The 12,615-nt window shown below is 45.2% G+C and overlaps 1 protein-coding gene across 1 annotated transcript; it reads left to right on the forward strand.

The window, feature by feature from the left end:
- rex1bd (required for excision 1-B domain containing) lies at positions 1 to 10,937 on the forward strand. The gene is made up of 5 exons (XM_033047061.1): positions 1 to 104; positions 3,324 to 3,406; positions 5,204 to 5,408; positions 7,902 to 7,990; positions 10,451 to 10,937. Exons 1-5 carry the CDS (start codon positions 102 to 104, stop codon positions 10,551 to 10,553), a joined length of 483 nt encoding a protein of 160 aa, XP_032902952.1. The 5' UTR covers positions 1 to 101; the 3' UTR covers positions 10,554 to 10,937.
- Positions 10,938 to 12,615: the final 1,678 nt, after the last annotated feature.

The raw sequence follows: 12,615 nt of genomic DNA on the forward strand, positions 1-12,615 counted from the left end.
CGCCCGCCCCGGCCCGGCCCCGGCGGGAGGTCGAGGCCCCGAGGGGAGGGCTAGGCCTCCAGACCCCGGCCCGGGCGGGAGGCGGCGAGGGTGCGGTAACCATGGTGAGTGAGGCCCGGTCCGGGCAGCGGGGCTCTCCCCAACCCTGCCTCCTGTTCCTCCAGGGGGGGGGATGGAGAATAATACATATATTATTTATATCAACAGGAGCTTCTATTTGACGCCTCAAGAGTTCTCCACCATCCCATAAGGTGCAGGCTGATGGTGTTTTACTTCAGGACCATTCCTCTCCTCTAGAGGAACCATTGGTGACCTTAATAGTCAAATATCTGTTGGCAATATACATACACATATATGTATGGTACCTTGCTAGGCATTGTTTATATATACATATATACATTTATATATACACACACACAGTGACATACACACAATGTGTACCTGCTCTAACAACATACCACAAACATCAATGGAATAATGTGTAGGATATACATATATATACATATATATATATATACACACATAGTGACATACACACAATGTGTACCTGCTCAGCAACATACCACAAACATCAATGGAATAATGTGTAGGAAGCAAAGATCATATGATGTGTTCAAAAGGGAACTGCAGATGCTGAATATCGAAGGTACACAAAATTGCTGGGGAAACTCAGCGGGTGCAGCAGCATCTATGGAGCGAAGGAAATAGGCGACGTTTCGGGCCGAAACGTCGCCTATTTCCTTCGCTCCATAGATGCTGCTGCACCTGCTGAGTTTCCCCAGCAATTTTGTGTACCTTAAAGATTATATGATCTTTGGTAGGGAGGAACTGCAGATGCTGGTTTAAATCGAAGGTAGACACAGAAGGCTGGAGAAACTCAGCAAGGCAAGGCAGCATCTATGGAGAGGAGGAATTGGCAACGTTTCGGGGTCGAGACACTAAAGAGACAGATCAGTCTGAAGCACAGATACTAGATCTTTGGTCTGAAGAAGGGCCTCGACCAGAAACGTCACCCATTCCTTCTCTCCAGAGATGCTGCCTGACCCGCTGAGTTACTCCAGCTTTTGTGTCTATCTTCATAATTATATGTGAAGGAAGGAACTGCAGATGCTGGTTTAAACCGAAGATAGACACAAAAAGCTGGAGAAACTCAGCGGGCAAGGCAGCATCTATGGAGAGGAGGATTTGGCAACGTTTCGGGGTCGAGACACAAAAGAGACCGATCAGTCTGAAGCAAAGATACTAGATCTTTGGTCTGAAGAAGGGCCTCGACCAGCAACGTCACCTATTCCTTCTCTCCAGAGATGCTGCCTGTCCTGCTGAATTATTCCAGCATTTTGTGTCTACTTTCAATGTTTCCTTTCTCATTGTTACTTTTTTTGCATCTCTTTCATTCTTTTGTTCTATATCTCTCTATATCACCGTCTATATCTCTCGTTTCCCTTTCCACTGACTGACAGTCTGAAGAAGGATCTCGACCCCAAATCATCACCCATTCCTTCTCTCCAGAGATGCTGCCTGTCCTGCTGAGTTACTCCTGTATTTTGTGTCTATCTTCAGTTTAAACCAGCACCTGCAGTTCCTTCCTACACATATAATTATGAAGATAGACACAAAAAGCTGGAGTAACTCAGCGGGTCAGGCAGCATCTCTGGAGAAAAGGAATGGGTGACGTTTCGGGTCGAGACCCTTTTTCAGACATACTTCAATGTACTAATGTTCATAAGACAGAAGAGCAGAATTAGCCCATTCAGTCTACTCCGCCATTTAATCATAGCCGATCTATCTTTCCCACTCAACCCCATTCTCCTGCCTTCTCCCCATAACCCTCGACACCCTTGTGGAGACAGATTCAATTGCAGCATTTGAAAAGGAGCTGGATGTGAATCTCCGTCTTAAAAATATCCATTGACTTTGCCTCCTCTGCCATCTGTCGCAATGAATTTCACAGAATTCCACAGATTTCCCACCCTCTGGCTAAAGAAATTCCTCTTAATCTCTTTTCTAAATGTACGTCCTTTTATTCTGAGGCTTGGGCCTCTGGATTCTCCAACTAGTGGCCAGAAATCTATTGATCCCTGACTTGAACACACTTGAACGGCGAGTTATAATCTGGAACTTTCTGCCTCAAAGGCTGTTGGCAATATATTCAACATGACTTTCAAAGACAGACTTGTGGAGGCACAGTGGCACATCTAGTAGAGCTGTTGCTTCACAGTGCTGGCGAACCGGGTTTGATCCTGACCTGTGTGCACGTCCCCCCTGTGACCATGTAGGTTTCCTCCGGCTGCTTGGCTTCTTTCCACATCCCAAAGACGTGCGGATATGCAGGTTAATTGGCCTCTGTAAATAAAATATACAGAAACATATAAAATTCATAAGGGATTGGACAGGCTAGATGCAGGAAAAATGTTCCCTATGTTGGGGGGGAGTCCAGAACCAGGGGTCACAGTTTAAGAATGAGGGGTAGGCCATTTAGGTCTGAGATGAGGAAAAACCTTTTCAGCCAGAGAGTTGTGAATCTGCGGAATTCTCTGCTACAGAAGGCAGTGGAGGCCATGATCATATTGAATGGCGGTGCTGGCTCGAAGGGCCGAATGTCTGGCTCCTGCACCTATTTTCTATGTTTCTTATGTAAACTTCCCGTTGGGTACAGGGAGTGGATGTAAAAGTGGGATATCATCGAACTAGTGTGAACGGTTGACGAATGGTCGGCACGGACTCGGTGGGGCCGAAGGGCTTGTTTCCAAACTGTATCTTTCAATCAATCAATCATTAGTAACGGAAGGCGTAACATTTAGACAATAGAGTAGGCCATTGTGATTCACCGCCATTCAATATGCTCATGGCCGATCATCCCCAATCAGTACCCCGGTCCTGCCTTCTCCCCATATCCCCTGACTCCACTATTTTTAAGAGCCCTATCTAACTCTCTCTTGAAAGTATCCAGAGAACCTGCCTCCACCGCCCTCTGAGGCAGAGAATTCCACAAACTCACAACTCTCTGTGAGAAAAAGTGTTTCCTCATCTCCGTTCTAAATGGCTTACCCCTTATTTTTAAACTGTGGCCCCTGGTTCTGAACTCCCCCAACATCGGGAACATGTTTCCTGCCTCTAGCGTGTCCAAACCCTTGATAATCTTATCTTATATGTTTCAATGGTATATATTTACAGGGTTCTGGATGAAGAGGGAATGGATCAAGTGAATAGCTCTTTCAAAAAGCCAGCACAAATTTGACAGACCAAAAGGCCTTATTTTGTACTGTGAAAATCAGTTCTTTCCAAGTGCATCTTAAAAATAATTTCCTTTCTTTTGGTTACAGAATGCAAGTGGCCTGAATGTTTTGGTGCGGAGCCTGTACGCCCTGCAAGAGGAGCGTGTTGAAGCTTATAGGCTGTTTGATCTGTGAGTAAATATTCCCACCTTACCAACATATTCAGTATCACTTTCCATAGTTTTTCCAAATTGTTTGAAAATAATATTGCTCACCACTCTACACTGCGCACCTGTGGTTGAACTATGGGAAGACAAGTTTGCACAGACTGAAGGTGTCATATAATGATGCATGAGAACACTGCGAAGGAATCCTAGATGGTGTGGTGCTAGTAACATATTTGTGGCTGCAGGAGTCAGTACATTAGAAGCTATCCTAAGAAATCATATGTATTCATTCATTTGCAGGATAAATGACTCTAAAAATGTAATTATTGTGGCCTTGTCAAACATAAGGTTTGGCACTACACGCTACGAATCCCAGTTGTGGAGACACTGTTATCGTTGTCTCGTTGTAGGACATTAATCATTCTTTTATACTGGATTCTAATTCATGTATTGTGTTTTTTTTTTAATATATAATTTATGATGCTTTTTCAAGTGATATACTAAGATTTTATATGATATTTTTAAATATGCAATGCATTTTTATGTAGTGTTGTCCCTTGTCTTGACCTTGAGTCCGAAATGAAAATAAAGTAGTATTGAATACAAATCCCCCTCAATGTCCATATTTATTGTTACATGGACTTCACCGTGTCTCCCTCAGATATATCTCTTGGCTCCAAGCAATGCAAACTTACTTTAATAGACTGGTGATAAATACAAAATGCTGGAGTAACTCAGCGGGTCAGGCAGCATCTCTGGAGAAAAGGAATAGGTGACTCTTCGGGTCGAGACCCTTCTTCAGACTGAGAGTCGGGGGAGAGGGAATCTAGAGGTACCGAAAGGTTCAGAATAAATCAGAGCCAGCACCGATGATCAAGGAAAAGTGGAGCCCACAATGGGTCCATTGCTGGCTGCGGGAGAGTTGATAACGAAGGGATATATGGATGCAAACAGTGAAACTAGCAGGACAACTGGGGTGGGGGAGGGACAGAGAGGGAATGCAGGGGTTACTTGAAATTAGAGAAATCAATATTCATAACGCTGCCCAATCTTCTTTTCCTAAAGTTTCTTTTTTTTCCCCCAGAGCCTCTATCCCATCAGATTTGTCTAGAGATTATAAATTATTTCATGATTCGTACAGTTTCGATTGCCAGTGTCTGCTGCATTTTACTTATTAAACCCTCTCAATTCCATGCCCACTGGCTCACATTCCAAATTAATGAAACTGGTTTGTATGTGGACGTTAAACAAGTTGATACAACTGCAGCACTGCAAGCTTTCCTGCAGTAATTACATTGACAGGAGCATAACTTGCTTGACATGTTGCAAGACGCAGCAGAAATCACTTTTGGCTCCCGTTCAATCCAAAATCATTCCATTTGGTTTATACAATGTTTTTGCATTGTACTATTACGATGATTTTTTTCTTCCATTTTTTTCTTGTTCTCAACTCACTTATTTGATCTGAATATTTAAGGAAGAACAGCAGATCCTGGAAAAATCGAAGTAGACAAAAATGCTGGAGAAACTCAGCGGGTGAGGCAGCATCTATGGAGAGACGTTTCGGGTCGAGACCCTTCTTCAGACTTCTGAAGAAGTCACCTCTTCCTTCGCTCCATAGATGCTGCCTCACTCGCTGAGTTTCTCCAGCACTTTTGTCGACCTTCCACCTTAAAACATGTCCATTGGCATGACCTCCACAGCCTTCTGTGGCAATGAATTCCACAGACTCACCTCCCTCACGAGATAAGGGGGTATTGTTTGAAAAAAAAAATCCATAGGCACCTTTGATCAATATAAATGATTGGTTCTCGTTTCCAGAGGACACCAGGCGTACCTGCGCTCAGCTCCTAATTACGACTTCATCAGGTACCGGCAGCTCGTGCACGAAATCACACAGGCGTTTAACCGCATCTCAAAGGAAGTGATTCAACTCGGGGATCGCTTCCACGAGGAGTTGGACCGGCCAGATCTCTCAAAGCACATAGAGAGAATGCAGGAACGGGAGCAGGAGAAACTGGTGCTGGTACGTTACCGGGGATGCCGCGAAGGTAATGGCGGTACTGGGGTGCGGCGGCGGGACACCGTGGCAGAGTGTGGTGATCGGGGGAACGGACACGGCGGAGAATGTAAAGGGGCCATTGTTTGTTAGTGGTTGGAGACAAGGGTAAACAAGACAATAGACAATAGGTGCAGGAGTAGGCCATTCGGCCCTTCAAGCCAGCATCGCCATTCAATCTGATGATGGCTGATCATCCCCAATCAGTATCCTGTTCCTGCCTTCTCCCCATATCCCCTGACTCCGCTATTTTTAAGAGCCCTATCTAGCTCTCTCTTGAAAGCATCCAGAGAACCTGCCTCCGCCGCCTCTGAGGCAGAGAATTCCACAGACTCACAACTCTCTGTGTGAAAAAGTGTTTCCTCATCTCCGTTCCAAATGGCTTACTCCTTATTCTTAAACTGTGGCCCCTGGTTCTGGATTCCCCCAAACATCGGGAACATGTTTCCTGCTTCCAGCGTGTCCAAACCCTTAATAATCTTACATGTTTCAATAAGATAACCTCTCATCCTTCTAAACTCCAGAGTGTACAAGCCCAGCCACTCCATTCTCTCAGCAAATGACAGTCCCGCCATCCCGGGAATTAAGGACAAATTGTATCCAGTAGGAGGAGGTCCAATCACCAGAGGTCACAGTGTTAAAGTGATTAGCAAACGAACCAGATGGAAGATGAGGATTTTATTATAATGCCATGAGATCTGCTTGGAAGAGAAGTAGAAGCGGTAGGAGAAACTAGGAACTGCAGATGCTGGTTTAGACCAAGGATAGACACAAAGTGCTGGAGTAACTCAGCAGGTCAGGCAGCATCGCTGGTGAAAAAGGATGAGTGACATTTTTGTGTGGGGACCCTTCTCCAGACACGTTTCGGGTCTGAAGGCAAGGCAAGGCAAGTTTATTTGTATACCACCTTTCAACAACAAGGTAATTCAAAGTGCTTTACATGAAACATTAAAAGCATTGGAAAGAAACACATATAAAATGACATTTAGATGTAAAACGATTATTAGATTATTCAGATAAAATAATTACAAAATTAGAAGCAATCAAATAAAATATAAAAAATAGAATAAAACCAGGAATAGAAGTTACAGTGCAGTATAGGTAATTAATAAATTGTATTGTTTACTGAAAGGCAGCGGCAAACAGAAAAGTCTTCAGTCTAGATTTAAAAGAGCTGAGAGTTGCAGCAGACCTGCAGTTTTCTGGGAGTTTGTTCCAGATATGTGGTGCATAAAAACTAAATGCTGCCTCTCCATGTTTAGTTCTGACTCTGGGGACACAGAGCAGACCTGTCCCAGACGATCTGAGAGGTCTGGGTGGTTCATAGCTAAGCAGAAGATCAGAAATGTATTTTGGCCCTAAACCATTCAGTGCTTTGTAAGCCAACAGTAGTATTTTGAAATCAATTCTTTGACAGACAGGAAGCCAGTGTAAAGACCTGAAGAAGGGTCTCGACCCAAAACGTCACCCATCCTTTTTCTCCAGAGATGCTGCCTGACCTGCTGAGTTAATCCAGCACTTTGTGACTATCTGAAAGCAATGGGAACTTTGAAAAATGAAATGGATAAATATTCGCAGATATTTGCATAACTTGCAGATCAACGGTGAATAAACAGGTGAGTCAGATTAATTTGTTGGCACTTACAAAGATCCACCCTGTCATACATTGTCTTCTCCTGCATCTATCTAACCTGCCAAATGTGGGTGGATAGGCTGCTGAGTATGATACTGAGCTGTGGCTCTGGGGGATCATAAGACATGGGTGCGGAATTAAGCCAGTTGGCCCATCGAGCTACCTTACTGGCCCCATTCACGTTCCATTCTGATCGAGTAGACATTGGCAAAATATGAAATCATCTCTCCCCGCTTGTAAGATTCATTGAGCGATCCATAGATTCACTTTACCCCATCAAATTCCATCATGGTTCAAGATCTTCACGTCACATTACATCCCAACTGTTGCTTTCCTAGAAAGGTGAGCCCTGCCTTTCACAATCGCAATCGTGTCATTCTGATTCAATACAGTTGAGAGAACAAAGTTGCTCGGGGCCACACAGTGGCGCAGCAGTAGAGTTGCTGCCTTACAGCACCAGAGACCCAGGTTCGATCCTGACAGCGGACGCTGTCTGTACGGAGTTTGTACGTTCCCCCTGTGACCGCGTGGGTTTTCTCCGGGTGCCCTGGTTGGTTTCCACCCACACTCCAAAGACGTGCAGGTTTGCAGATTAAATTGGCTTTGGTAAAATTGTAAATTGTCCCTGGTGTGTAGGATAGTGCTAGTGTACGGGGTGATCGCTGGTCGGTGTGGTCCCGGTGGGCCAAAGGGCCCGTTTCGGCACGTATATCTCTAAAGTAAAAAGGTAATGCATCAAATATCCTGTGGTTGGGCCAGCGTGGTTTAGAGGGTAAAACTCCCAAGAGTTGTAAGATATTGATGACGTTTCTATTCTCGTTCTTCAGACGGCTCAACTGCAACTTGCCAAGCAGAATGCGCTGGACTATCCGGGGAACGAAACTCACCAGGATGAGGCTCGGGAACTGAAGCACAGGTGGGAACATGGCATCATACCTCTACTCCCAGCTTGACTGCCTTGTGCACTCATGACCAGGTCCTAGTCTTGCTTGTTCCTCGACCCACCAGGCCACCCTCTGATCCAACGTTTGGGGCAGTGAGAACCTTGAGCTCTTGAAGCTCAGATTTTAATCAAAATATTGTCTTCTGAAGCTTAGTCTGACCCACAAAGACGCGATTCCAATTGTGAAAGATTGTGCCAGTTAGGCTCGGACTCTCTGGGAAAGCAAAGGTTGCGGTCTGATCTGATGTGGAGATCTTGCATCATGATGGAGTTTGATTGGGGCAAAGTTAACGGCACTCGTTGAAATCAGGCCCCTGACTTTAAATACAAAGCAGTCGCTCAGAAATCCAGTTGAGATTTAAGGAGAAGCCTTTCCCGAGAGATTGGTGAGAATGTGAAACACTCTCCCGCCTGGAACAGTTGGTACCAGCAGCACAAATGCGGTTGAAAGGAAGCTACTGTGAAGATGTGGATTACAAACATGTCCGAGACACTACATTTGGAAAATATTAGACTTGTCTTGGCAGAAAAACCAGATCAATTTTTCAAGACATGGGCACCCTTTACCGAATTCTTCCAAGGATAGTATGGTGCAACACAACTTTGGATTTAAATCCGATTCTGGGTTGGGTTGGGTTAGGTGGGCTGGGGGTGGGCGGGGGGGGCAGGTATATCTCCACTTTCTTTTTTTCTTTTTTTCTCTTATATCTTTATTCACGCTTTGGCCACACTACGTTGGTAGTCTATGGGTCTTATCTTTTCACTTCTCACATTTCCCCCTCTCTTGTTCATTCTCTCTTCTTTTCTCTCATTTTCAGGTTAAAAGGTTAAAATTGAAGCTGTACAATAATTGTATAATTTTAGATGCTTTATGTTTTATTCTTGTAAATTATTGCTTCTAATTTAAAAAAACTGTTAGTGATTCCCAGAGTAAATACAAAACATGGGAAAGCAGGATTTAGTTACTATGCAACAAATAGCTGGAATAAACTTCCTGAAGATTTAAGATTTGCCTCAACTTTGACCACTTTTAAAACAAGACTGAAAACTTTTATGTTTACTTTAGCTTTCAGCTAAATCTTAACTACATTGCACTTTTAACTTTTGCACTTTTATAATGCATTTTTATTTTATTTTAATTCTTCTATTTTATTTCATTTTATTATTTCATTTTATTGTATGACATGTTTTTATGTGAAGCACTTTGAGTCTGCTTCGTGTATGAAATGTGCTATATAAATAAAGTTGCCTTGCCTTGCCTTTTAAGATTAAAATTCTATGATACACCTATGACCAGCTGATGGGAGTTAAGGTGCTACTCCATTAACTGTAGCTCTGTATTGCTGCACTCCCTGTCCTTTCGCCAATACCCTGGTCCAGACAGAGAAGTCATCCTGGGATCGTAAGATAGACTCAAAAAGCTGGAGTAACTCAGTAGGTCAGACAGCATCTCTGGAGAGAAGGAATAGGTGACATTTCAGGTCGAGGCCCTTCGTCATCCTGGGATCCTTCTCCTAACTTGCTGTTGAACAAGGACTGAATGGACAAATCGGCATCTCATTTATAGTTTTAACTAACTCCGACAGGCAAATTCAGAATCTTCACAATTCACATTGTCACCAGTGATGTCTCTCAGAGTGATATAGAGAATTTTCTATCTCTCTATCTTGTCCCCTGCTATGTTAAGTGCTCTTGATTCTAATTGTTGTGGGTACCCTCTGGACTGAGATTGGTTAGGGAGAGGGTACATGGTGATGGTACTGGTTGTGGTGTTCCTCTTCCGTCCACCATCAATTATCCTGGAAACCATCTCTCCTCCTTGCCACAAGGCGTGTGGGTACAATTGACTTTGGCTGAAAAGCACTGCCCTTCCGTTAGCTTGCCTCTGCACACCGACTAGGCGTGTCACGTACTGTTGCGGTGACAAGATTTGAGAGAGAAGCCTGTACAAGCTGCAGCCAGAGTGGTCACGCCACAGGTCAGAGAAGTTGGGCTGGCACAGAGGCGTAATTGGGCAGGCACGATGGCGCAGTGCTCGAGTTGCTGCCTTGCAGCGCTGGAGTCCAGGGTTTGATCCCGACCATGGGTGCTGTCTGCTCGTACGTTCTCCCTGCGACCACGTTAGTTTTCTCCCGTTGCTCCGGTTTCCTCCCACACTCCAAAGAAATGCAGGTTTGTAGACTAATTGGCATCGGTAAAATATTGTAAATTGTCCCTAGTGTGTGGGATCGTGTTAGTGTTTGGGACGATTACTGGTTGTCGTGGACTCGGTGGGCCTCTAATATCCGCACTCTATCTCTAAAGTCTGAATTGCCCGCACTGTACCTCTAGAATCTCAAGTGTGAAAGCACGACAAGCGTAAAAGTATTTGTGGTAAATCAATTCTCACCAAATCTGATTTTACTAAACATTTATCATTATCACCTTCCCCAGGATCAATAAAACCATCGAGGCAATCAACGAGGTTCTTCAGGACTTCAAATACGATTCTGAGGAGATTGAATCCTGCGGAATGACCAATGGTGGAGAGCAATGAAGATGGGTCCGAGCCAATGGGCAGTGCATGACGCCGCACCTTTAGAGTCACCTCCTCCTGCCTGCAATGTCCAGGGCGGCTTCCTACCCCACCTGAGGCTGGAGTTTCTGCCATATTGTACCACTTCACTACTTGGCAAGAGGTTTGTGCTGTCACGTATTGGGCTCATTTTCGGAGACTTACACGGAATATGCGGGAGACTTATTTTCAGAAAGAAAGGTGCCTGGAATCATGACCTTTTTCTGTTGAGAACTCATTGCCACAGTTAGATGGGACCTTGTCCTTCATTGTATTCACTGAGCTCGTGGTGTCTGATAATCTGCGTGTAACTTTCACCCTAACATTAACATCTTTCTGTGGATTAAACGCTCCTCCCATATCACAGCCGTGTGATCCTGTGCCTGTAACACAAGTACCTATCTGCCTGTAAAGTTGCAGTCAGCACCCCCTCTAGTTTGTCTCTTTCTTACCTTGGTGCAGCACTGGACATGCACGTGTGAATTATCCACCAGTGGGTGAGGCCACCGCCCATACATACTTGCCAATTTTAAAGCCCTGTCCCACTGTACGAGTTCATTCAAGAGCTCTCCCGGGTTAAAAAAAAATCAAACTCGTGGTAAGCACGGAGAATGAACGTAGCGGGTACATCGGAGCTCGGGGACGTCTCTTACCGCTAACAGCAGGTACTCGGGAAGACTCGCTAACGGCAGGTAAGCTCGGGAAGACTCGTGACACGTTGAAAAATGTCCACGAGAGCCACGAGTGGCCATTACCATAAATCTCCGAGTTCGAATCAGGGCAATCTCGGGAGAACTCTTGGAATGAACTCGCACAGTGGGACAGGGCTATAAGACTTTAGAGATACGGCGTGGAAACAGGCGCCTCGGGCCACTTAGTCCGCGCCGACCAGCGATCACTCCATACTATCCTACACACGGAGGAATGTGGGAGGAAACCGGGGAAAATCCCACGCGGTCACAGGGAGAACTTACAAACTGTGTACAGACAACACCCACAGTCAGGTTCGAACCTGGGTCTCTGCCACTGTAAGGCAGCATTTCTATCACTGCGCCATTGTGACACCTCCAAAATTCCCCGGCGTACCTGTGTAATAGACAGGAACAGGGGGATGGAGGACAATGCCTTTGCTTGTTGGACCCATTGAGTCTTCACCTCTATTCCCAGGCACATAAGAGGCTGAGGGTTAGAGGAGTCTCTGGCTGGGATGTAGTACCTTCTGGCGTTGCATGTTAATATCCATAGGAAAATTAATTGAACTGTGGGGGGGGGGGGGAATGTGAATTGTACTTCATAAAGGGTGTTAGATGGGCTGTACCTCTCCAGATCTGTCAGAGGAACCAGAAGAGGGTGGCACGGTGGTGCAGCGGTAGAACTGCTGCCTTACAGCCCCCGCAGCGGCAGAGACCCGGGTGCGATCCTGACCACGGGCGCTGTCTGTACGGAGTTTGCACGTTCTCCCCGTGACCGTGTGGGTTTTCTCCGAGATCTTCGGTTTCCTCCCACACTCCAAAAACGTACAGGTTTGTAGGTTAATTGGCTTGGTGTAAATGTAAATTGTCCCTAGTGGTGTGTGTAGGATAGTGTTAGTGTGCGGGGGTCGCTGGTCGGTGCGGACTCTGTCACCGCTCTGTGTCTCTAAACTAAAATAAGGAGAGATGGCATGTTATAGAAAGTCAAGATCTGTGTTCAGAACAAATGCTCTCTTACACAGTTTCTGAATGTCTAAGGAACGTGCAGGGCGATTCCCTGTTGTCCAAGCTTCATGAGTAGGAAGAGCCAATGTCATCATTATCAATGGTATTTTATCTTCACTCCATTTACCTGCCTTCGCTTGACATACCTCACTCAGCTCATAATAATGTCTTGTAAGCCCCTTTGAACCTGGGCACCTATAACAATAGACAATAGGTGCAGGAGTAGGCCATTCGGCCCTTCGAGCCAGCACCGCCATTCAATGTGATCATGGCCAGTGGCGGACTGGGTCTAAAAATATTGGTTGCCAGGAGACAAAGGGGACCTACTTCATCAGGGGCCCACTTGC

The sequence above is a fragment of the Amblyraja radiata genome, chromosome 29 (genome assembly GCF_010909765.2).
Source record: "Amblyraja radiata isolate CabotCenter1 chromosome 29, sAmbRad1.1.pri, whole genome shotgun sequence".
NCBI lineage: Eukaryota > Metazoa > Chordata > Chondrichthyes > Rajiformes > Rajidae > Amblyraja > Amblyraja radiata.